At 28.3% G+C, this 24,952-nt stretch overlaps 3 protein-coding genes and 1 long non-coding RNA gene across 4 annotated transcripts; 2 read left to right on the top strand and 2 right to left on the bottom strand.

Annotated features, from left to right (window-relative positions):
- Positions 1–11,170: 11,170 nt before the first annotated feature.
- Positions 11,171–11,898, bottom strand: LOC145955874 (uncharacterized). The gene is made up of 2 exons (XR_014432616.1): positions 11,793–11,898; positions 11,171–11,336 (listed from the first exon to the last, which is right to left on the bottom strand). It is a non-coding gene; the product is annotated as an uncharacterized LOC145955874 (long non-coding RNA).
- Positions 11,871–14,873, top strand: LOC109816417 (PHD finger-like domain-containing protein 5A). The gene is made up of 2 exons (XM_020381429.3): positions 11,871–12,018; positions 14,341–14,873. Exon 2 carries the CDS (start codon positions 14,363–14,365, stop codon positions 14,693–14,695), a length of 333 nt encoding a protein of 110 aa, XP_020237018.1. The 5' UTR covers positions 11,871–12,018; positions 14,341–14,362; the 3' UTR covers positions 14,696–14,873.
- Positions 14,874–19,844: 4,971 nt separating this feature from the next.
- LOC109816405 (uncharacterized) lies at positions 19,845–22,396 on the top strand. The gene is made up of 3 exons (XM_020381416.3): positions 19,845–20,159; positions 20,816–20,893; positions 22,185–22,396. The coding sequence occupies exons 1-3, from the start codon at positions 20,078–20,080 to the stop codon at positions 22,265–22,267; spliced, it is 243 nt and encodes an 80-aa protein (XP_020237005.1). The 5' UTR covers positions 19,845–20,077; the 3' UTR covers positions 22,268–22,396.
- A 1,094-nt stretch (positions 22,397–23,490) lies between these two features.
- On the bottom strand, positions 23,491–24,674 carry LOC145956453 (F-box/LRR-repeat protein 13-like). Its single transcript, XM_083072052.1, has 2 exons — positions 23,748–24,674; positions 23,491–23,664 (listed from the first exon to the last, which is right to left on the bottom strand). The coding sequence occupies exons 1-2, from the start codon at positions 24,672–24,674 to the stop codon at positions 23,491–23,493; spliced, it is 1,101 nt and encodes a 366-aa protein (XP_082928178.1).
- Positions 24,675–24,952: the final 278 nt, after the last annotated feature.

The following is a 24,952-nucleotide window of genomic DNA, read 5'->3' as shown; positions in this document are numbered from 1 at the left end:
TTAATCATATGATAATCGTGATAATAGATATATAACATGTACAACATTTAATTAGTTTAAGCTTGTGGATTTTGTGAAAAGAAAAGTTACTGCGGAAAAATGGATTCTTGAAGAATTTTACACTGCAAGTGAGTTCACGTTTGGGGACCCAAGTTACAGTTACAGCCAAAAAATGCGTCGCAGTGTACTGCTGCATGACGTTATTTTGTTTGTCTGTCTGTCTAATCCATCACTTTTCTGCTTTTGTTTTTTATTTCGGTAAAAAACGCCAATGCTTTCTTTACTTTTTTTAAATTTTATTATTTTCTATGTCAGAAAGAAATCGATGTTTTGAAATTGGGAAACTTGAGGAAACTAGGAAAGTGGGTGCATTCTTCAAGTGTTTTTACTATTATCATATACTTAGGAGTGTTAGTAATGTGATTTGGTTTAATTTTTATCTTAAAAATTATTTAAATTCAATAAAAAAAATTAAGTGTGATTGAATTTGTCTTTGTTCACTACTAGAAAAATGTCATTTTCTTGCGAATTTTTCTGAAAAAAATATTCGCAAAATTTTTTACGAATTTTCCTGTAAAAAAATATTTACAAATTTTTTGTGTGAATTTATTTGCGAAAAATAATTTACAGATATTTCTTACAAATTTTGCTACAATTTTAATAATCATAGAAATTTTTTTCCATGGTAAAAATTTACAGAAAATATTGTAAGAATTTTATTTTGTTTCTTGCAGATTTTCTTGCAAAAATAAATTTGCAAGTAATGTTTACTAAATTGGTAGAAAAATTTTGCAGGTAACTTTTCCTGCGGATTAAAAAAAACTTCAAGTCTCACATCGATTGAAAATAAAGCAATTAAAGAGTATATAAGTTGGGGCAACACTTACCTTACAAGTTGATTTGTATGGTTGAGTATTAAGTTTATAATCTACAATCTTAGAATTTAAAAGATTATGTATCACATGTTGGAGGCATGAAAACAAATGCTTCGGATGAATTCATTGTTAGCATTTGAAAGTTGAAAAATTATTGATAGAATTTATAGTAATTTTTTTTAATTTTTTTTTAAAAAAATATTTTTGCAAGAAACTTTCCTACGAATTTTTTCCGCAAGAAATTCTGCAGGAAAATTTCCTGCAAATTTTAAAATTCACAAAAATATATTATCCACAAAGGTATTATCTGCAGATAAAATTTTGCAGAAAAATTTGCAGGAACAACGTTTCCTGCGAATTTTAGTAGTGGCTGAAATAAATTATAAAATTCAAGTCAAATTAATCTACTGTGATTTGATTTAGTTTGATTTTTGTGATATTTTAAATTTATTATTTAAAATCAATTAAAAATATGTAATCTTATATTGTTTTTTTAAGATTGTACATCAAAAATAAAATTAAAAGTATACAAATATTAAAATATTTTAATCACTTAATGTATTTAACACCAAATTTTATTATATTATTTTAGTAAAAGTATTTCTTTAATACAATTTCAGTTATCATATTAAACATTGTATATATATATATATATATATATATATATATATAATTTGTCACATAAAAAATATATTTTCAAACGTTATAAATAATTCATAATGTTTCATTTTAAAATTCGGTTTAGTAACTTACCATTTAATAAAATACCTTTTAAATATTATAATGTATATTTTGAAGAGAAAAACACATTTTAGTATGTTATAATAAATTATTAATAAATAACAACAATATTGTGTTTAAATATAAATTATTTATCATAAGATATAATTTATATGTTTAAAATTATTTATTTATACAAATTTTAAATATAATTTATATTTAAATATAATATTTATTTGTGTTTATAATTTATTATAAATTTTAATTATATATAATAAATACTTAGTCCGTACATTACATAAAATAAAATACTAGTTTATATATAAATGTGATTTGATTTGGTTCAGAACGATTGCACATTTCAGTCCAAACATCAAGTTAAACTAGTTGGTTTTGAAAACTTAAAAACTAAACCAAATCACTAATTCGTGATTTTTCATTAATTTATAATTTTTCTTTTAGATTGGTTTGATTTTGAGCACTCCAATTTTATCATACCTTAATCATGTTGTTGCAGTGTGAGTGCACTTTTGGTGTGATTGATACATACTTGTATGGGGTGGATCTGGTTTTGTTCATTGAGCTTGTGGAACTAGGTTTTTAAACATGGTTAAATTGATTAATTGCTCAAGATTTGTCTACCCTTGTAAAAGAACCAAGAATTTGCTGTTAAATTGTTTGATTTTGTTGGAGATTCTATGTGAATCAGAGATATAACCAAATCATGTATATAAAGAAGAAAAAAATTTATTATATAAATCAATGTTATAAAGTTAAATTAAGTGGTGTTTTTGAAATGTGTTCATTTGATATAACGATCGAAAATGATGGAATGTGTAATGGGGTGCACTTGGCCCCTATTGATATTGATTCTATCGAAACTGAGAATTTTGGCAACAGATTGATGTGCCACTATATCCCTAGCAAAAATTGAGAGAGTAAGGGTCAAACTTGCAGAAAATTCATTGAAGTAACATGTACAATGTACATTGTTCTAATACCGATGTAGCTGGACACTTAGGAATATATGAAAATGTGCGTTGCAGAAATGAAATGATTTCATTTGATTTACTAATGGTACGTACTAGTTTGGTGCAATCACGAGATCAGTGATCATCTTTCAACTTTTGAGAGATAACTTTTTCTCCAAGTGGCATAAATGCATAGCTCTCACAAAAGAATAATTTTCTATAAGATCTTTGTACTTATTGTCATTCTGATTTGATATCTATGAATTTAGTTAAATTGGAGTTTTGTACTTTCATTTAATTATATAAACTATTAATTTCAACCAATCAAATATTATTATATTGTTGGTATAATTTCTAGCTAGTTCTATGTTGTTTTCATATAAGTCAACAAATTTATATATTTTACATAGTAATTTCAGATTAGATAAGTTTTAATGCATAACATATATTTTCTCATAAGTTATTATGGATAGTAAAATTATTATTTTAAAAGTGGTGTATAAAACTATTTTCCAAACTTGTTAATTAGTTTTAAAACCGGAAAATTTAAACAACTCTAATTTATTTTATTTTTCTATTCTTATTTGTTCTATCAATTTTTTCCTTGTATTTTCACACGTTCATCCTTCACTTCTATATTTTCTAAAAGTAATTCCTAAAAATTATTTTATAAAAGTACTCTCTCCAGATTTTATTATAAGAAACAATTTAGAAGAAATTGATAATCCTTCTTATAAGGCATCTGTAATTTTTATAAAACATTAATTTAAATTTTTATTTTATGCTCTTAATTAAAAAATTGCGAAAATAGATCTTTCTATCACTTAATCACACAAAAGACACAAACAAATTGAATATCTGCAATAAATGAGGCAGTGTGGATTGAGAGGAAATTGTATAATGCTGAACAAGTGGTGAATCCCATTAAAGCAAGGGAAGGTTTTGCCAGCGATGATCGAGTGACATGATTCTGTAGTAAGAAAGCGAATTAACAGTGATTTTCCACCCTTAGCTATATATGCAGCCATATGACACTTCCTAATCACTTTAGCCACTCACTTGAATCTATTCTTTCTGCTTTAAATTATTGCAGATAACGGAATATATATAGAACCAACTTGAAGTTGAGACAAGAGTGATTGATCGAGTAACTACAACCTTATTGAAATCAGACAATATCAGGACAACTATTTACTATTCCATGGCCACAATATCACTATGAATGTAAACGGCATAACATGTGTTGGAAAGATGTACCATAAATATGACCAGAATATGATCTGCTAAGTATGCCTTTCTTGTCATTTGAACTTAACTCATCATATATTTTATACACGTTGAGTTAGGTTTCATATTAAGTGATTTTGGACGAAAGTTCATTAATAAAATTAATTTTCAATGAAATTAATCTTAGTTAAAATTTATCTTTAAGTAAAGTAATTTATATTTCTTTTTTACTATGGAAAGAAGTTAGCACTACAATTTAGTATACAATTTTTTATCCATCGTAAAAGTTATTTAAATTTATTTTAATTTACCAATGGAATCTAGAATTAGGTATGTCAGAGTTCTAAATTTCTTAATACTAAGTTTAATTATCATAAATAAATAAATAAATTTAATTTTAAGAAAATAGATCGAGCCTAACTCAATCAAATCAAACTTAATTATAAGGTGAATATCATTTTTCACTTATATACATTGTTTTAGTCATTCTAGTATTACTGGTCAATATGAGAATTTTAACATACTTTCACCCTATCAATGATTGGACATCAGACGTAAAGTTTACATAAATAATCATCTAATATGTGGTCTAATATTGATTTGCTAACAATTAACTTAATAAATTCAATAATATTAGTTGAAATAACTCTAATATCATTTTAAGAGAACATATTAAATTCAACTCAACAAAATCTGTCTATTAAATATACTATTTTGATTATATAACTAGTCAATATCACATCTCCAACCATTTATAACCAAATATAAATCCAAAGTCAAATTATCAATATGAAAAGAAAATGTAAAATTTTACCCAAAATTAGCTTAATTGGTATTTCAACACAGGTGTTAGAAAAAATGCAATTAGCAAACATGTACCAAGTCAACACACACTACAACAAAAATTTATTTTTATCGACAATTATTTAACGGTAATAAATTAATTGTCTTTATTTTATTATTTAATAAAAGTATTAATGACTAATATATAATGGTCACTAAAAATGTATTTATATCACACCAAAATTTACTATTAGCGACAATTATTTATTAAGAAAAATTTTAGTCCCACATTGACTAGAAATAAAATAATTAAAGAGTATATAAATGGATAATAACTCTCACTTTACAAGTTTGTTATGTAGGGTTGAGTTAAACCAATAACTTACTATTCTAAGTTGGTATGAGATTACTCACCATTATTAAACTCAATAATCTTTAAACTTGAGGGGATCAACTATTGATAAGATAACTAAAAAAATATAAATAGAAGACAAACTTCATCTTAGAAGTCCCACATCGACTAGAAATAAGGTAATTAAAAAGATAAAAAAATTAAAAAATATATATAAGTAGAAGACAACCTTCATCTTACAAGTCCCACATCGACTACAGATAAAATAATTAAAGAGTATTTTTACTTATCTTACAAGTCACACATTGACTAGAAAGTAAAAAATGTTACAAAAAGTTATACACCTTTTTCGACCATTATAAGAGTTTTTACCAGCATTTAGAATAATTGTCACTAAATATTTTAGCGACACTGCATACAATGACTAATGTGAAAATACTGGTAAAAAATTTTGTAGCAATTTTTATTGTCACTAAAAATCATATTAAATGTTATTAAAAATCTATTTTGTTGTAGTGACAGGTGATTCAGAAAATCCAATAATTCCAAACATGCACTTAACATAGATGACTCGATTCACATGCCACTGCTTGTTATTCAGCTTACTTTATCTGTTGTTACTATATATAGTAGAGCTGCTTCTCTCAATTTAATTCATTCAGTCTTATATGTTCTACTATTGTACCTGTAATTATTGTCTTAAGCTGTGTAGTGTAGTCAAGGCCACATGAAAGCACGGGAACTTCACGTTATTCTGAATGTATCATGGCATGGAATTAATTGGAACACAAGACCAAATATGACAAACCATGTTATAGAGCAGTACTTGATGATAAGTACTACTCAACAAATTGAAATTTGTTGTTATCAACTAATTTCCTCCCTTCCATTTAAATTCACTTTAATAATTCTTTTAGCTGCATGGTTTGATAGGTGCAATTGTCGTGGTTCGCAAATAAGATCTTCAGAATGTAGAAGATGATGATTGATCGATGCAATTACCAAAATTGTATCAATTATTTTGAAGTCAACAATTAATTGCACAAGGAATTTTTTATATAATTGTTTAACTTCATTTTTACTTTGAGTAGATTAGACATGTGTGGATCGTATCTATCTAGTGCTGAAAATTTTAACCGAGGGAGATATACACATAAAGAAGGGGAGGATTGGTGGAATTTGAAAATTAAAGAATGACCAACAACGATAAATTAATGTCGTGAGATATTGATAATAGATCAAAAGAATAATTGTAATAATAATGGAAAGAATGAACAGGAATTATTACAGGTTCGGTCAAGAAAAGAAAATGAGAAGAAGGAAAAATAATAATAAAACATGTATAACTCAAATTTTTATAAATTATTTGTTAGGAAAGAAATTGTGAATGAATTTCTTTTTAATAAAATAAAATAATTATAAATTATGAAATTTTTTATTAGATTATTTACTTTAATTTAATTGTATATACAATATTGAAATTTGATATCACCTATTAAGTTAAAATGATTTACATCAATTGAAATTTTCACACATTAAAATTATAAAAATAATAATATTGGGTTTGTACTTAAAATCTTGTGTATATGATTTCAATTTCTTACTAGTAGTAGATAAGTAGAGTAGAAAAGGTAGGTCTCGATTGGATTTCGTCAAAATTGGTGGTGCCGACAAGATTTCCTTTAATCCTTGAAAGCAACTTCACATTTCGACATTCATTTAAAGGATTTTTTCTTCCTTAACAAGGTAAACATTGGCTTCACTTTCTTGAATACAAAAGGCAAAATTTAAAGAAAGAGAAGCTAGTTGTCCTATGAGTCATTGAACTTCTTTAAGATTTGTCAGACTCTTCTTGTCGATGACTGTTTGGTACCTGCCAGATTGGCTTCGATGCCTGTTGTAGTCAACATGAAGCCCATAATTTACACAAAATACACACTTCTCAAAGTTTAGACACATTATATTTTCTCAACTCCGAGAAGACCTCAACAAGATCATCCATGTACTCAGTCACACTGTTGGACTTGACCACCATGTTATCCACGTACACTTCCAAATTCTTTTCAATATATTTTTATAATATAATAGAAGTTGGTTTCCTTGGTTATGAAGAAAATTTTCAGCTTACTAGGAAAGTTCTAGGGTTTTGATTATATCTTGAGTACACATCAAGAAATCTCTATACTTGGTGTTTGCTTGCCCCATCTACAAGTCTTTCAATACCTTGCAAAGGATAAGTGTCTTTTGGGCAAGCCTTATTAATGTCAATATAATCGATGCACATTTGTCACTTACCATTCCTTTTCTTGGCCAAAACCACATTGACTAACCAAGTGGTATACTACACCTCCTGTAGGAAACCAACTTTTAATAGTTTAGACACTTTCACTCATTTTTCTTTTCTTCTAGGCTATGAGTCAAGTTGCATGACAAACTGATAGGTGATGACAGTGAAAAAATAGATCAAACATGTTGAATGTCGACCACGTAAACAAGTCAACATTCTACTTTAAAGTGTTGATCAACAAAGTCTTATCTTTCACTTTAACTTGTGTACCAATACTAGTACACTGCCCTCTATCCATCCCATCTTAAGGTTGTTTATGTTCCTTCATACGCTTGGACTGATCTCTCTCTCTCTTTCTCGTCTTCTTTTGAGTCCATTTTCGCCTTACTCTATTCCTCCCTAAAACATTTGCATATACTTTCTACTCTCCTTTGAAGTTCTTCCATAGAAAATGTTGACTTCTTGTATAAATTATTTAGAAAAAGACCCAACCTTAAAGCTATCAGCAATGTAGAGAGACTCATCCATACCTTATTTGACGATAATTAAGGCAGTCGATGTCATGGTGTGTGGTCGACTAGTGTCTAACTGAGTAATAAATTGGGAAATCAATACTTGAAAGGAGTTAAATGAACGGGACGACAGATGGGTAAACCATCTCAACGCAACTCCCTTCAAAGAACTAGAGAATATTTGACACATGATTGCATCGGTACTAGTAAGCATGGTTTCTTAAGAGACATATAGGTTAAAATGATCATCAGGATTTGAGGTCCTATCATACTTGTCTATGCCCAAGTTCTTCCATCCCTTTGGAAGAGGGACCTATGATCTCATCAATTAAGGGGTGCTTGTGGAACTCCTTTGGTATAGCAAAAAAGTGAGGTGTTGATGTCCCATCTAGACGAGACCCTAATGTTGATGTCCTTTCTTGTCAAGGGGCTTGGGTAACTCGAACTTCTCTAGTTTGCAGCACCTTGATTGCGACATTACGAAAGGGAAAACAAAATCACATGAAAAGTTAGATGAACTCAATTGCCAAGTGGGGTCAATGCTAGGAGTAATGATTTAATTAGGTGTTGGTTTGCAACTGCTCAACCAATTATTGTAACTTAGAATTTTGTTGCCTAAGGAGGGCCATCTCCTATGAAAATTCGTCAACATATGAATGTGATTTGGTGTTTCGAGATATCTGTTGGATTATCCTCCTGCTCCAATCATCTGTGTTCTACTTAGTAGAGTTTGTAATAATAAATTTTCTATGGCCGCACGATGGATGACAAATGTACATGCTAAGAAGTATTCATCCAAAGTCATCGATCTTCAATCTTTGGCCATAGTCCTTAAGATTGCAACCAGTGGTTATACCTAAAAAAAAGATTATAAAGCCCAAGTTAGTGGGTGTTTAGAGTGTTCGGTTATATTTCTGAGTAAAAAATTCCTTCTGAAGGTGAGGTGCAAAAATTTATAAATGAGAAAATATTACTATTAAAGATTCAATCATTTGTGTGCATTTAATACTTTTTTATTATTATGTAATTTTCATACATTACTTTCTTCAAAGCTTAATCGTGGAGGAATGTATCCAGCAAGACACAAAACTCAACCTACCAAATAATTTGTTCCGTCTAAATGAGTGTTATGAAATATGAGGTAAGATCGAGAATCAATAAGTTCTTCACATGAGAATTCGGGACCTATTCTGTACATTATAGGTTTCAAACTTTTTGTAAATTTTACAAAAACAAAACATTTTACTCCAAAGCATTTGAATTTTTTTAAAACAAAATTGAATTACTTCATCCAAATACACTATTAAAAAATACAAACTTCGATTCAATTTAAGTTTTACATATTATTTAAATCTATACAAAATTGGTTCAAATTAAATGGAACAAGAGTCTGAATAAAATAATTTACATAAATATTATAAATCATATTTGTATGTTTATATATCTTGCATACATGTTTTAGACACTTTATGTGTGTATATAGATATATAAATTAATTAAATAAATCAAATTATATTTCATTTAAATTCAACTCATTCAAGTATGTCAATTTTAAATAATAATTCAACTTATTTAATGAATGAATTGATCGAGTTTATTATTGAGTGTAGAATTAACTTTGAGTTCATCCAGAATTCTTTATAGTTTTTGTTGGTGGATTAAATTCCATCTTATACCAATAAGAAGGCGTTTGCTTGAAACTTTACATTTATACATTTTCCCTAACGAAACATTCCTAAATGTTTAAGTTATGAAAAGAAAATATTCCTAGATAAAATTTATTCCTAAAATAATTTTGTAAGGTAATTCTCACATTTTGACTTTCAGCAATGAAGTTGGGACAGTTGCATTCCCAATCCCACCGTACAGGAATAAGAATTTTCCGGTAAACCTCAATCGTACACATCTCTCGTTTTCATCCATGATCAATGATGGCCAAGCCTTTTGCATTCTTATAAACTTTATATATATATATAAGTTAATAAAGCGTTATATATTTGGTTAAGTTTTTTCATTTTTATTAGTTAAAGTTTGAGAACAAATTTAATTTTTTTTAACATATCTTATATTATTTTATATAAACATATATTAAAATGAAATAGAAAATTTATAATTTTATTGAAAATCTTAAAAAAAAAAAAGTTAGCGATTGAGTTTACCTTTATATAAAATCATATTTTGTTGTAATCTAAATTTTTTGTTTCAATATATATATATATATATATATGAATAGAATAAAATTTATGTGTCATTACTGTCATAAATAATGATATGAAACTAAATAAAGGTTAAATGATGAATAAATTTTAAAAATGAAGTTAATAATAATAATAAAATAAAATAAAAACTACTGTGGCTCTCACTCTATACCGCCAACTTGACGTTTTCCAACCTTATAAATTCCTTCACTTCTATCCCAACAACTATTCATCAAATTTGAATTATGTGTTATAACTACAAAAGAAAAATAAAAGTAAAAAATATCAACAATGTTAGTATTTTAGAGCATCTAAAGCAATTGTGTCTATTTGTGTTTTTCATTAAAGTCGGCTTATATAGTATAAAAGATATTTTAAATTTAAGTTTCATATCTTATGAACGAAAAATCATTTTTACACCATCAATTACAATCAAATTCAGAAAAGAGAAAAAAGATCAATAAATTATACTTGGAAAAAGATTTAATGATGACTTCAAATTTTATTATAAAAACAAAAAATTAATGAATTGTTTATAAATGATTAAAATATGGCCTAATAATCTGAAATTTAGTATAAAGTAAAATAAGATATCTTATTAACAAAGAATATGCTTTATTTCAAATCTATTCTTTTATCAGGTGACAAAGTAGGATCAAAATCCTATGTCTCCAACCCCTGTCCCCAAACTCTGTCTCCCCAATTACAAATTACCACATCATTACTTTTAATTTTAATTTTAATTTTTAAAAAGTGTAACCAACTCTGTTATGATTTTTTCTTTACCAAAGAGAAGAAGAAAACATATGTGCTCAGAGGTGGGTGCTAAAGAAATATGCAAGGAGCCACATGAGGGCGGCATCAATGCACCTACTCCTCTCTGCATCGGATTGGTGGGACAGGGTTTGGGGACAAGGGTTGGAGACGGATGATTTTGATCCGACAAAGTAAAGGTATAGTATAATTCGATACTTGACTGAAGGGGCATTTTAGTCATGTTAGCTTATATTTTATCTTTTCTTTATTTTGAGTCTATAAATAGAATCACTTAGTTCTCTTAAATGTATACAAGAAAGAGAAAAAAAATAAAAAAAATAAAAAAGAAGAGAATTCTGAATATATCACTTATATGTTGTAATATCATCATTATTAATAAAATTTTTGTAAATATTCTTTTATAAAGATGGTTGACTAAACTATTTGTAATAGTTCTCGATAAGAAAAAAATGAGTTAATAGACAAGAATGAAAAGCAACAATGCAACATATATCCCCAAGCACATAGCAGCTATGACAAGCTGGTACAGAATCTAGATAAATACATCAACAGAAAGAGACAATAGATGTACAAGAATTGTCTATGGTTTGGGAGCTGGTGGTGTTGTTGCTACTGCCTCTTCCTCCTCAAAGGCCTATAATTAGGAAGTATATGTTTACATTAGCAAAGAACTGAAATGATGATGAAATTCAATACAACCACCAAAAATTATGGGACTTACTCATAAATATCCTTAAAAATCTGAAAAATCGCAAACTCTTTTAACAAGCCAGTATTTGACCTTGAGATATGTGCACTTGAAATAATTTAATATCCAAAATCCAGTTACTGAAAAAAGAAATGAGACTGAAGAAGAAAAATTGACAGGATTTACCAAAAAAATTACCCTTATTTACATTTAAGTGTTTTTGAAGGGAACAAATCCTTCAAGTCACAAATGATTGAATTTGAAAAAGAAGAAAAAACATTTGAGCAATATAAAAAGAAGAAAGCAAACAAATTAGCAAAAATAAAAGAAGGGAAAAAAATATAGAGAAGCTAATTTTAGGAAATGAAGTACTAGATGAAACATAATATGCAAGAAAATTACCTCAAATATTTTAGGGCCTTGGCCCATTAAAAACTTGAAACCCGTAATTTGTGGTTGGGCTTGGGCTTTTTGATTCTGTATTATTCTCAAAACTTCCATTCCCTTTCCCTCTTCTCCTTTTATGCTCCATTCTCTCTCGTTTCTCTCTTTCTTCCACCGCAACACAACCCTTGTTGTTCTGTGCTCAGACGAAGCGACACCGTTTTGCACTTTCTTCTCAGCACAGGTGAGTTCACCCCTTTTCTTCATATTATTCTCTCTCTTGTTGTGATTTTCTTTCTGCAATTATTTTCATTTTTATTTATCTTTATCTTTTATCGTATAACGAATAGTACAAAGGAAGAAACGAAACGTAACCCTAGATTCCGTCCAGTATTAAAATCAGTTTCAGAGCTCACTCACTATTAATACGCTCATTTTGCAATCTATACCGAACCGTGAACCGTTATCTATTTTTTATGAGTCCTTATTTAGTGATTACTACACTACCAGTATTGCACAAGTATACCCATGACGCAAGGTTTTAAATTTGCGGCTATTTCATCACATTTTTTTTTTATTTTGCGGGAAATTGTGAACATATAGGGTTTTCTGAAACCTTGGTATACTTAGTTAAGGGGATCCTTAGCTGGTGTTAGGTTTTTTAAATGTAGCACCTGTAAGTTCTGTTAGTAATACGCATGATCACCGATATATTAGTCAGATGGTTAGACTGTTCTATGAAGTTGGTTAATTGTCACAAAACCAATTGGGATTTGGCATATTGAATTATGATTTCTTTGGAACTTTATTTGAGACCTGCTGATACTTTATTAATCACTGGCCCTTTCTAAGGTGATTTAAATCTCCTCTCCTCTTTTTGATCAATTCTGCGAGTCTTATATATATATATATTACCTTGTTTTTATTATGGTTTCTGTTTTTATTTATTTTTAATTTAAATGTTCTGCGGTTCTGCCTTTTATTTTACGGTGAGCCAATTCATTCTCATGGTGGGTTGAGTCAGGTTGGCTAAATTTTTTCTTGCTAGCACTAAAGTTAGGCAACCCATGTGAGCTGAAACTTTTGACAACCTCTGGTGAGCCACAGCTCTAGGTTGAACTAGTGATTAGCAAGTCCAACATTTTGGAAAAAAAAAATTTCATCCTCTAATTAGTCTTTTGACATGGATGGATACAAGATAAGCTTATTTCACTGTTTGTTATCGACACCCTTGTAAGATCTTAAATTTTCGTCCTCTAGGTCTATGGAAACTTGCCTTTGTTTTTTTTTCTTTTAGTCTTACAAGTTATGAATTAGGAGTTGCTCTAGACCTGTACCAACATGTTTTACAATATGGGGGAGTTCTGTGGGCTGAGTAAGTTCTATAACGTTAAGTCCTGATTCCAAATAAAAGCTTGCTAGATAACAATTAGTTTAGCTATAAACGCATGCATGTTTGTTATGGGGTCATGCTATAGAAATCACAACTGCATGAATGGTAAAGAATTAAAAAAAAAAAAAAACACTTCTTGAAGTTAGAGCATACTGGTGGTGTGAAAGTTTTTGGTAGGAGTCAGTAATATCAGACTGTTGTGAGGTTCCTGGGGTATGTATCAAACAACAAAGAGTGGGAAATTAATGTCATCGTTTAAACTAGTGAGCCTCTAGCCTACACATAAGACATATTATAAATTCAAACTACATAAAGAACAAGTAAATGGTTTTTAGGATTGGTCCCTCTGTCTCTGGCTGTAACATATATGGTGTAAGCTGTAGTAGCTTTAACTATTTTATTCGTTATGAGGCAAAGCTTAGTTGATCAGTTCATGGATGTTGGAATTCTAGGTTTCCAAGTATGCTAGGTCTGCAAAATTAGTCATTACCCTTGTCATTTTTTATGTCCAAGGAGGATAGACAAAAATAGATTCTGGAGTCTATAATAGAGAAGGCATATGACACTTTTGATTGTCCTTTTATGGGTTAATGGGTATTTTTGAACCATCAATTTTACAGTAATGCCATGCCGCATAATAAAGTGACACTGCAAGTGTTGAATATTGTTTCTTACCAAAAATTGGTTCTGTAATTCTTTATGATTTGGGCATTTTGCTTATTTTTACAAGGAAGCTATTCAGTATTTGTTACAAAATTGTGTTATAAGTTGTTTTGAAGAATCAGTGTTTTACTGTGATAGAAACTGGAATTTTCTATAGAAATTATAGTAAAATTCAGAGAACAGAACTCTATATTTAGCATGAAAATGCAGGAAAATTAGAAAAAGAAAGAATATGTTAGAGAAGGTAACCCTTCACTTCACTGTGGTAGAGCCAAAAATAGCCAAAAGATTGCCTCCTTCTCTCCTATCTTTCTCTCCCGTTATCCTTGCCTCTAATGGTTTCCCCTTCTCTCCTTGCTATGTAAGCAATGTTGTTACAACCAAAATCTCTTCCCTTATCCATATTTCCCACACGGTGTAGCATATTAGTGCATAAATTACTGATTTACTTTATATCTTGTTGAACTTTAAAATGTAGAAAGTAATTACTGGTTATATATATTTGTTCAGCATCTAGCAGGTTGTTGAAAATATGGCCAAGCATCATCCTGATTTGATTATGTGCCGGAAGCAGCCAGGGATTGCCATTGGACGGCTGTGTGAGAAATGTGATGGCAAATGTGTGATCTGTGACTCTTATGTGCGTCCTTGTACACTTGTCCGAGTTTGTGATGAATGCAACTACGGATCATTTCAGGGTAGATGTGTCATATGCGGAGGAGTTGGAATATCTGATGCCTACTACTGCAAGGAATGCACACAGCAGGAGAAAGATAGAGATGGTTGCCCCAAAATTGTTAATTTAGGGAGTGCCAAAACTGATTTATTTTATGAACGCAAAAAGTATGGTTTTAAGAAAAGATGATCAGGGTAGATTACTGACGTTTGTATTTCACTAAAAAATGTTTGGATGTGTTTTGCTCGGATGTAAGAACCATATAGGATATGAGACCCTGTGAACATAAACATTTACATTGGATAATTATTTTAATGCATGACTAGTTGGCTACTGATAAAAGATTTAGCCATTATGGAAGTATCAACATGGACTACAATAAGACTATCGTTTGTATTTGTTGGTGCTTTTGGTTTATTAAGATAAATTCTGCTAGCTTCTGTGCTTGTTGAAGGGCTATTATTGTCCATTATTTTCTCTTCCCACTTGGTGCTAGATGAAACATCCTGTCCCTGCGTGATGGTGTGTGGGTTGTTTAGCTCTAACATAACAAGACACTTTGTTGGTTTGAGAGCTAAGGTAGGTTATTTCCTGATGCAGGATAGTTCTGGTGGTTCATTTCCTTGTATGGGAGGAAGAAAAGGAGGTGGTGGAGGAATAAGAGGGGGAGGTAGGGCTAGTAGTGGTGATGAGTTGAAAGGAGTAGTTAATGGCCCAAAAGTGGTAACAGATGAAGCTGCAGGGATGTGATTGGATTCAAGAAGGGTTACTTGATCTAAAACGCTTGCCATGATAAATGTAAGAGAATTGTTATCCTGGACAATTCGTTGTTTTCTAATTAGTTTGTAGGATGTTAAATTTGCTAGCTAGTAAATGGAGAGATTCGTTGTAGCTAGTAGAAAATTTGGTGGCGATAGTTGTGGATGAGTTTGGGAGGCATTTTGTAAGCTCAAAAAAAGAACACCAATTTAAAGGGAAGAAGCCTATCGGACTAAGTAAGATAAAAGAAAGTAGAAATTCAATAATTATTCATCCACATCCAAGGAATTATTGACATATAAAGAACCAAAAGATAATGGTCTTATTAAAGAACCCATACATTTGGCATAATACTAAGCATAGTTTTAAAATCTGAACCGATCATCAAATCGGTTAAGGTACTAAGTTAGTAGGTCAAAGGTTAAATTAGTGAATCACTAATTGAATTGCATGATTCAGTTTTTATTAATTTTTTTTTAAAAATATTAATGTTAAATATATTTTATACTTATAAATTTCAATAAATTCATATCTTATCTTAAATTTCAATTTTCATCTTATTTAAAATTATCTTTATTTTTATTTTGTATAAAAAATATTTTAAAAAATTAATTTTTTTTTGTTGAGTCGGTTTGATTCACTGGTTCGACCCATCGATTCACTGGTCGAATCGGAAAATTTATCAATTCATTTCGGTTTGAAACAGGTCAAATGCATAACCGATCCAATTCAAGATTCGGATCAGTTGAACCACCGGTTCTCGGTTCAACTAGCCGGTCCGATCAACTTTTTAAAATACTGATCCTAAGTATCCATCAAGTAGTCGTTGAATTTTCTAGGTTGTTTATATAGCCTTTTGAGCTTAATGCTTTTTTTATTGGACAAAATTTATTAAACCCACCAATATTTGTGATTTTCAACCAACAATAGATATAATATTAGTAAAAGAGTGTTAAAGAGTTAACATATTATAATTATGAATTATTTATCGATATTTTTGATAATTAATAATTGTTAAGAAATATAATTAATCACTTTTAGTTAACTCTTCTACTACAATTTTTTGTCGATCCACAAAAATCAATTTTAAAACTCAACTTAGAAATATGGGCCATTTTCACATGATTTAGTAACATATTGAGTGGTAGTGTTCATAAATTAAAAGTATTATTTAATAATATTTATTAAAATGAATAACTTTTTTCTTTTTAAACCAAGAAAATTATAAAATTAATAAAAAAAATTACAACATGAAATGATTTTTTATTTGAAAGCATTAAATTAAAATCTATTTATTAAAATAAATAAATGTTCCTTCTAATGCTTTTCTTCTAAAATTCAATCCTAAATACACTTTTAAAATATTGAATATTATTTATTAAATTTAATATTTTTATTTTTTAATTAATAAAAATATAAATTAATAAAAGGTTAAGACTTTAAATGGATTTATGTTTTTTTATTTTAAGAAAGAATTAAATTGCAATCTAATAATCTATTTATTAAAATAAAAAATCTTTCCCCCCCCTTTTTTTTCTTCTAAAATTCATTCCTAAATACACTTTTAAAATATGATTAAGAATTCCCTTTATTTTGAATATCTATATATATATATATGTTATATATATATATATATTAAATATGTATATATATATATATATTAAATATAAACAAATGTAAACTAAATTTACTTTATTTAATATTATTTTTCTAAAATATTTGAGATTGTATTTTTAATTTTTAATTTTATTTAATATTAAGTTTTAAGAAAGGGTAATTGTTAGATAAAAAATATTATCTTTAAGATAACATATGATTCTTTAAGTTTTAATGTTGACAAACATAATATTTTCTTTAAAGTAACAATCGACATTCTTCGAAAATATAAGACGAAATGTGAAAATAATACATATCATCTATAAGATGAAAGAAATTAGATGAAATATATAGTTTATTTAACTTACACTAAATAAGTAAGACTGACATTGCATTTGTTTTAATGTGTTATTTCTCAACAGATCAAGCAAAAAGGAACTTTGAAAGTCTCAAAGAGCATTAATAAGGAAAAAGACAAAATCTATGTGAGAAGCCAAAAACACAATCCTGGATATCACGGAAAAGAGATTGAAAAGGACTTCTTTGCACCATCCCCAACAACTCTACGCTGACACTCTCTATTACACTCAAAAGTAGAAGAAAATGATGATAAGTAGTTGCTTGGATCAAATAAGAGGTACACACATCTTGATAAACATGTAATGTACACATTAAATGCATCAACATTACTCTCTACAACGATCATCTTCTCCAAAATTATTATATAAAGATCAAGTCTTCAAAAACTACAAGCATAATAACTTTTGAGCGAGAAAAAGGATATATATTGTATATACACAAAGAAAAAGGGCCAAGAGATTAATATTTCTTGAGCAATTCATTCTAAAAAAGTTATCAAAATATCAAGTTGAAGCACTGCAAAGAAAATCACATTTGAAAATTGTATTTAGATCTTTGTAGTCTTTTTGTGTTGTATTCTTGATAGCATCACGTTTAGAAGAGGCGAAAATATACTTGTAACTCTTATTGATTATATTTGTAAGGGTTAAGCTTGAATAGACTTGTTTAAAAGAATACTTAGTGGTTAATCATGAAGAGACTTGTTTGAAAGAATACTTAGATTTAAGTTTGGAGAGACTTGTTGAAAGAATACTTGAGTTTTAGCCAGAACTGACTTATAAAGAATACTTGTTGTTTAGCTACAAGTGGCTTGTAAAGAATACTTGTATATTAGATAAGATAGTGAAACTCAATCTAATTAGATTAAAAACTGGACATAGTCTCTGAGTTGGAGAAAAACCAATATAAAAATATTTGTGCCATTACGTGTACTTCATTATTTCATCTGATTACTCTCTAGTACTTCGTCTATTTGTACTCTCCACTCTATCACTGCAAAAAAAATACAAATTTTTTATATACATTATTCAACCCCTTTTTAGTGTGTATTTTTCTCTCCAACAGTAATTTAGAAAATTATTTCTTTAAAATATAATTAAATGATATTAAATAACTTTGTTAAAAACACATTTGATTCCAATCAAACTATTTTTCAAGATATTATCTGTTGACTTTTTAATAATTTGTAACACATTTTTTTTCTTAATATTGATATTTTAATCAATCGTCAAGATATTATTTGTTGACTTTTTAATTAAATGAGAATTGCAACATTCATTATCTTAATAATACTAAATGACTTTTTTTTTCATTATTAGATTTTCTCATCTAAAACTATCAATATAAAAGAATTGTATATGTCTAAGGTGTGGATAGGAAGACAATCTATTTTTTTTTATTTAAATTTATAAATGATTATTAAATATATTGGACATTACACGAATAAAACAATTGATTTTTCCTAATACTGATATTTTAATAAATTATTAAGATATGATTTGTTGACATTTATTTTATAAAAATATAGGAAAAAAAACCTTCCTTTATTACCTTAGAATTATTAAAGATTTGTAGTTTTTTTTTTTTTTTTTTTAAATGACATTTAGGATATGTCTGGTAAGGTGAGAAGTTTTCATGAGAATCATGATATATTCTTAATAACTAAAATTTGTTTGATTATTTATAAAAGTTACTAGAAATATTTATACAAGTTAAGAAGGAGAGGGGGAGGGGAGGGAGAGAGAAAAAGAGTTTTTTTTTTTTGTAAAGATATGAAAAATTAAAAAGATAATTGTAATTAGGTCCTCATATTTTTAACTATCCTAACTCCTTCCTATCTAATCACTAGGCTAACCCTAGTAGTTTAGAGAAAAAGATACTTTGAAAAAATAAAATTCAACTATATATTTTTTATTTAAAAAAAAATATCATATGATCTTTTATATAATTAAAAATTTTCCTTTTAAGTTAGGAAAGTTGGATTTTCAACTCCATTCATAAGAATATTTTTGTGTGAATGTCAGATAAAATTGATTTCTGTGAAGTAATATTTCTTAGAATTTTTTTTAAAAAAAATAAATACAAAATATGGGAAACCAAGAAACTAAATTTCTCCCCTACTCCGGATCCTGTCCTGATTGTTGTTGTCTCCATCCTCTCTAACACACTTTTAAATGGTTGGATTGATCTCACGGTTAATGTTAAAGTTGAAGACAAAATTCTCTTTGGCATATTTATACACTCTTGAATGAATCTAATGGTTAATGTTATATAATGTTTTGCATTTCACCATGTTTCCTTCTATTTATAGAATACACAATTCTCTCATATGCCGAAAGGTAAACAACATCAATGATTCATTTGCTTTTTATTTTCTTTTTCCAACATGAAATTCCCTACAAGAAAGAAGGAAGCAAATCAAATACCCAAAGGTAACCTATGGCTAATTTAGCACTTGCTTATGAGATTCAACCAAAATCAAATCTTGCAATCTTGCAGAGGGAGTGATTCAGAAAAAAAAAAAAAAAAAGCTAATTCATACACCCAATCTAATTAAATTCACGCAATTTGGTCTTAAAAAGTAGGCAATTTTTTTTTATTTATAAAAAAAGTTGGCAATTTATTATATTTTTAATCTAAACTGTTGGATTAATCCAACGGTTTCAAAAATGGGTTGGAGGCAAAACGTGCAGGAAAGGATTCAAATTCCAAATATACGTGGAAAATCATTAAAAACGTTGAAGATGCAATAAAAATTAATAAATGCAATAACATATTTTCTAATCTATAAATTGTAGAACAATTTTGTGTTCTTCTACATTCATTGAATAAAATTTGGCAGAGTTTTTGAGAGAAATGGCTTTTATTGCACGGTTGTGCTTGCTCTTCCTTTTGCTCACATCTGCGGATATGTGTTTTGCAACGAACAACCCTAAAGGTAAATTTTCTTATGAGTTTCTTTAGTTTTTGCATAAACAAGTGAAAACACACCTCTTTAGAAAAGTTTTTTTTTAAAAAAAAAATTAAAATCCATTTGTTTTTATGTATTTTCTGATGTTTGATATCTTTCCCAGTTAAATTAAACATTATAGTATTTTTTATGATTCGAATTGAATGGTGGTTCTTCATAAGTCAAGGAAAAAGAGATTTAAATAGTTTGTAGGAGATTTTCTTTTCCTTTTGTTGTTCTCAAGAGATAGACTGTAGGGGATATTTTTTTATAAACATACTGAGATGAAATATTTATTAATTTTGTTGATGATTAATTTTTATAAAAAATTTGAATTGATTATTTTTAATGGGGTATTTTCTTTTAATTTTTTTAATCTACAAAATTTGAATTCAAAACCTTCATAAAATAATCAAAAACATTATTATTCGGAACAACTTGTTATTTTGTGTCTCCAAAATTTGAGTTGAAACATATGAATGTAACCTTGAAAAAAGGAAAAAGAGAATCTTGGTCAAGTTTTACATTTGGTTGCTATTAGGCACAACATTTCTAATGTTGAAATAGTTTATGGTGTTGGGGACATGAATTTGAACACATAATTTGCTAATATTGAGAGTTGAAATGATTTGAATTTTAAACAGAGGACCTAAACAACACAGATGACTACCCAGACCCAGGGCCCAATCCTAAACATAATCCTCATCCACCTCCTCCTCCAGGTCAGTAGTTATTTTTATCTTTTTTTATTATACATTTTAATTAAATCTCACACTTAATATACTAGGAAAAACATCTTATACAGGTTAGTCAATGTTCCCAGCTAGTTTTAAAAAAAATAAATACTATTAATATAATGTCAGACACAATTTTTTACATGATATATTTTTTATTATCAGGTAAATTTGAATTTAAAAATCAATTTTAGTTTCTTTATAATTATGAATCTCACATCGCCACACTTTTTCTATTCAAAGGATAAAAATTTTAGCAAATGTAATTTTCAATATTTTTAAAATAGACTGATTATTTAATTAGGAAATAAAGGAACAAAAATTGTCCTTTATATAAAGATCAAATGAAATATGCAGTTAAAAGAAGAAAAAAAACAAATGAAAACATTTTTTTTATCTTGAAAGTATTTATTGAATTACAAGTATTGTCATCAAATTTAAATATAATTATTACTTAAACCATTTAATTTTATGTCATTTTGAAATAAAATTTAAATTTATAAAATTATTATTAATAATTTTGTTTAAAATATCATTGAATACATAATATCAAATGAAATTTTTAAAAAATAATTGAAAATACAAATATATATATATATATATATATATATATATATATATATATATATATATATATATAAGACAATAAATATTATTTTTCTGCATTAAAGTAAGCCAGAAAAGAGTCAAATTCTCCCCTATATATATATTCAAAATTTAAGAATGCTAACAACAAGTAATAGTTAACTTCTCTCCCATCGACTACAAAAATTTCAAATGCCACAAAAAATCTTCAAGATTATCTTTATTGTTTTTTAGAGACCAAATTTGGTGTTTATTCTTAAAACAAGTCTCTAAAATTCAAGCTTTCTTCTTTAATTGAATTTGATAATTTCAAGTTTCTAAAAATTCCTTTAATACGAAGTTATTTTCTAAAGAAAACTAGTTATCTAATTATCTAAAGTAAAATATTAAGTTTAACTATTAGTGTCTAATCTTTTTATTTTTAATGGAGAACAGTAATTAAAGACACTCGTTGAATTATAAAGATAGAAACTGTACATCATAATTCAAATATATAGTGTCATATTTTGTTTCCAATTATATTTAAGTAGGAATTTCTTTTAAGAAAGATATTTAAAGGAAACTAAGAGCATTGCATTGTTTTCCCCTCTTCTATTATTGCAGTTATTTATTTATTTATTTATTATTCCTATTTCTTTTCCAATACATACATAGGTAATAGAATAGTGATGTAATTTGGGTGTTTCTTTTACAGAGAACCGAAAGATGAAGATCAGTGTGGATGATGATCACCCAGGAACAGGGCCTAGCCCTAAGCCCTTCCCATTTGGTGAATGAAAGAAAACCCTCTTTTAGAATTCATTGTGATCTAATCCATCTCATGGATTAATGGTGATGTAAAATCAACCTTCATCTTAAAAAGGAATAAGTCATATATGAAAACTCCTTACTATGATGATTTCACTGATTTGTGCATTATGTAGTTAAAAATTATAATATAAAAGTATTAATTTTAAATAAAAAATAATACTTAAAACATAAAATAATAATTAAAAATATTGTAAAAAGATATAACTTTTAAAAAAAATACTATGATAAATAAATATATTAATTAGATCGTTACATTAAATATTTAAATCAAATCTATAATATATTTTTTTTGTCTATAACACATGTATCCTTTATCAGAGTTAGTAATATTCAAGTTAGATAAAATAACTAGAGTTGACAATTTTTTTTCTATAAATATTTAACACAATTATATATCTAATATTTAAATTCCAGACTAGTTAATTCATGCGTTCAATATGTAAAAGAAATAATTTTGAATTAGTATAGATATTTGCTCCTATGTACAAATTAAATTTGAACAAAATTTTTATGTACCTATAAAATCTTAACATTTTTTTGTTGCTTCAAATCAAGCTAAGAACTAATGTTAACATTTTCTTATAAATATTAACTTATTAAGAAGTGGCTTTCATGTCAAACCTGGTGATTTATACTGCTGCTCATCTCATCTGGTTAAAAATTTTCGAGGTCATTTTTGGATTCATTTAGTTGGCAATAATTGGATGGACATGGACTCTAGCTAGTTCATACAGGTTGAGCTTGTTTTTTATTTGGATGTAGTTTTTTATGCCGCATGGATCAATTCAGTTGCAGAAGATTTTACTTACTATCATTCTCTAATGTCAAAAGAATAAAAAAACTATGTTTCAAAACACATTGTTCTTCATAGTGATAATTTCTTAAACTTCAAATATTTCTTCAATCAATAGTAAATAAGAACATCATAATGAATGGTATAAACATCACTCTCACAATAAAGCACCCTATAGTTAATTTTCTGTAAGATGAAGTCAATATTATCGGAGAAAACTTCTAAAACTGAATACATCTATAATAGAATGATAATTGCGTACCAAATACAAGATAGATGGTCTTTATAGAACAACATATAAAGGCCAAAAACAAACTAAATAGAAAACTAATATTTGTTGATCTAATAGTCGATAAGGAGAAAATGAAGCACAAACTTTATTATAAAGATATCACTTTCAGTAATTTATGATATCAATTGTGTCGAATGGAGAGTTTTGAAGCAAGTACTGCGATGTCAGTTTTTTATTCTTATCAGATATTCTTGAATATTGTTTCATTTCCACTTTCAGTGACTCTAACCTAGCAAAGGAAGGAGGTTGACTTTTCACCAAACCCGGATTTGAGAGATCCTACAAAATTGGAGACATAATTTGATGGATATATTCTTGCAATTCAATATTGAGTAATGGAAAAAATTTGACATAAACCTTACCTTTAGTAATATTTCAAGGGTACTTGAAGAGAGTGTCATTGTTTTTACATTAGCAAACATTTGCAACCAGCTTATTATAGTAACAAAGTCAGTGTTCCTAACCACATGAATATTCACTTCTTCAAGGAAAGAAAGATTGCATGTGGAGGAGAGTTGCTGATTAGAATAACCCATGATAGTGAGTGAAACAAGATTTGGAGTAGAAAGTGAAGTATCACGAACTCTTCCCTCAAAGGAACTGAGTATAGTCAAACTAGAAAGTTTGGAATTAGATATGCTGAGACGTTTTGCATCATTATGCAAAGAACAATGTCCCATGACCAAACTACTCAACATGTAACAAGATGAAAATGGTTCAGCCAAGTCATTGTCACATGCAGTAAAAGTGAAATACTCAAGATGCAAGATTTTTAGTGCTGGCAATTGCAGAGATTTGGGAAGCATTTTCATTGAAGCAACACCCTTAATGCAAAGCTTAAGAGATGACAAAAATTGACAATTAAAGATGAAAGAGGGAAACTCAAAATTTGCTCTGAAACTTAACTTTGCATCAATTGTCAAGTGTTGGACATTGTGCAACACAACATATTTGATGAGTCTATTTAGGAATTTGGGCTCAACCGAACCATGGCGCTTGAAATCTAGATCAAGAAGGGAAATTGAGTCATCTCGATTAGACAGAACAAAGGACACAAATTTGGTAAACTTGTTTAGTGTGCTGAAGTGTGAAGAATTGAATGTGAGATTGGTGAGACTTTTCCAAAGGTTTTTCCATCGTTTTGACAAAACACAAGTCTGAATAGCATATTTTGTGTCCATGAATTTCATTATATGTAGCAGAACAGAGTCAGGCAACTCAATCAGTTCGTCTCTTCTCAATTTCTTCATCTTCGTCACCAACTTCCCCTTTCTTTGTTTTCCTTCCATATCGATATATATCCCAACATAGTTACACACATACTTCATTAGATAGTATCGAGAAATTAATGATTTCTCCAAAGTTTTTCTTAGAATCAAATGGAAAATCTTTTGGAACGTGATAATCCAAAAGGGGTTTTTGGTCAGTGGCCAAAGTGGGGAGTGAAAATCTAGAAATATATAGTACTTGGCATAGTAGCAACACAAAGAATAACTGGTTGTTTTCTGTCATTTTCCTAAATCATTGGTAAAGGTGAAGGGAGATTATGTGGTAACTTTGTTACTTT

This window comes from Cajanus cajan, chromosome 3 (genome assembly GCF_000230855.2).
Source record: "Cajanus cajan strain Asha chromosome 3, NIPB_CcT2T_4, whole genome shotgun sequence".
Taxonomy (NCBI): Eukaryota; Viridiplantae; Streptophyta; class Magnoliopsida; order Fabales; family Fabaceae; genus Cajanus; species Cajanus cajan.
The sequence above is the reverse complement of the archived record's forward strand: the minus strand, read 5'-3'. Positions and strand labels throughout refer to the sequence as shown.

Bases quoted from the DNA above. Each gene is read 5' to 3' on its own strand.
- LOC109816417 (XM_020381429.3), top strand. From the start codon at position 14,363: ATGGCCAAGCATCATCCTGATTTGATTATGTGCCGGAAGCAGCCAGGG.
- LOC145956453 (XM_083072052.1), bottom strand. From the start codon at position 24,674: ATGGAAGGAAAACAAAGAAAGGGGAAGTTGGTGACGAAGATGAAGAAA. The intron at 23,665-23,747 runs GTAAGGTTTATG...CCAATTTTGTAG, and splicing joins CCCTTGAAATATTACTAAAG to GATCTCTCAAATCCGGGTTT.
- LOC109816405 (XM_020381416.3), top strand. From the start codon at position 20,078: ATGGCTTTTATTGCACGGTTGTGCTTGCTCTTCCTTTTGCTCACATCT. The intron at 20,160-20,815 runs GTAAATTTTCTT...AATTTTAAACAG, and splicing joins TGCAACGAACAACCCTAAAG to AGGACCTAAACAACACAGAT. The intron at 20,894-22,184 runs GTCAGTAGTTAT...TTTCTTTTACAG, and splicing joins TCATCCACCTCCTCCTCCAG to AGAACCGAAAGATGAAGATC.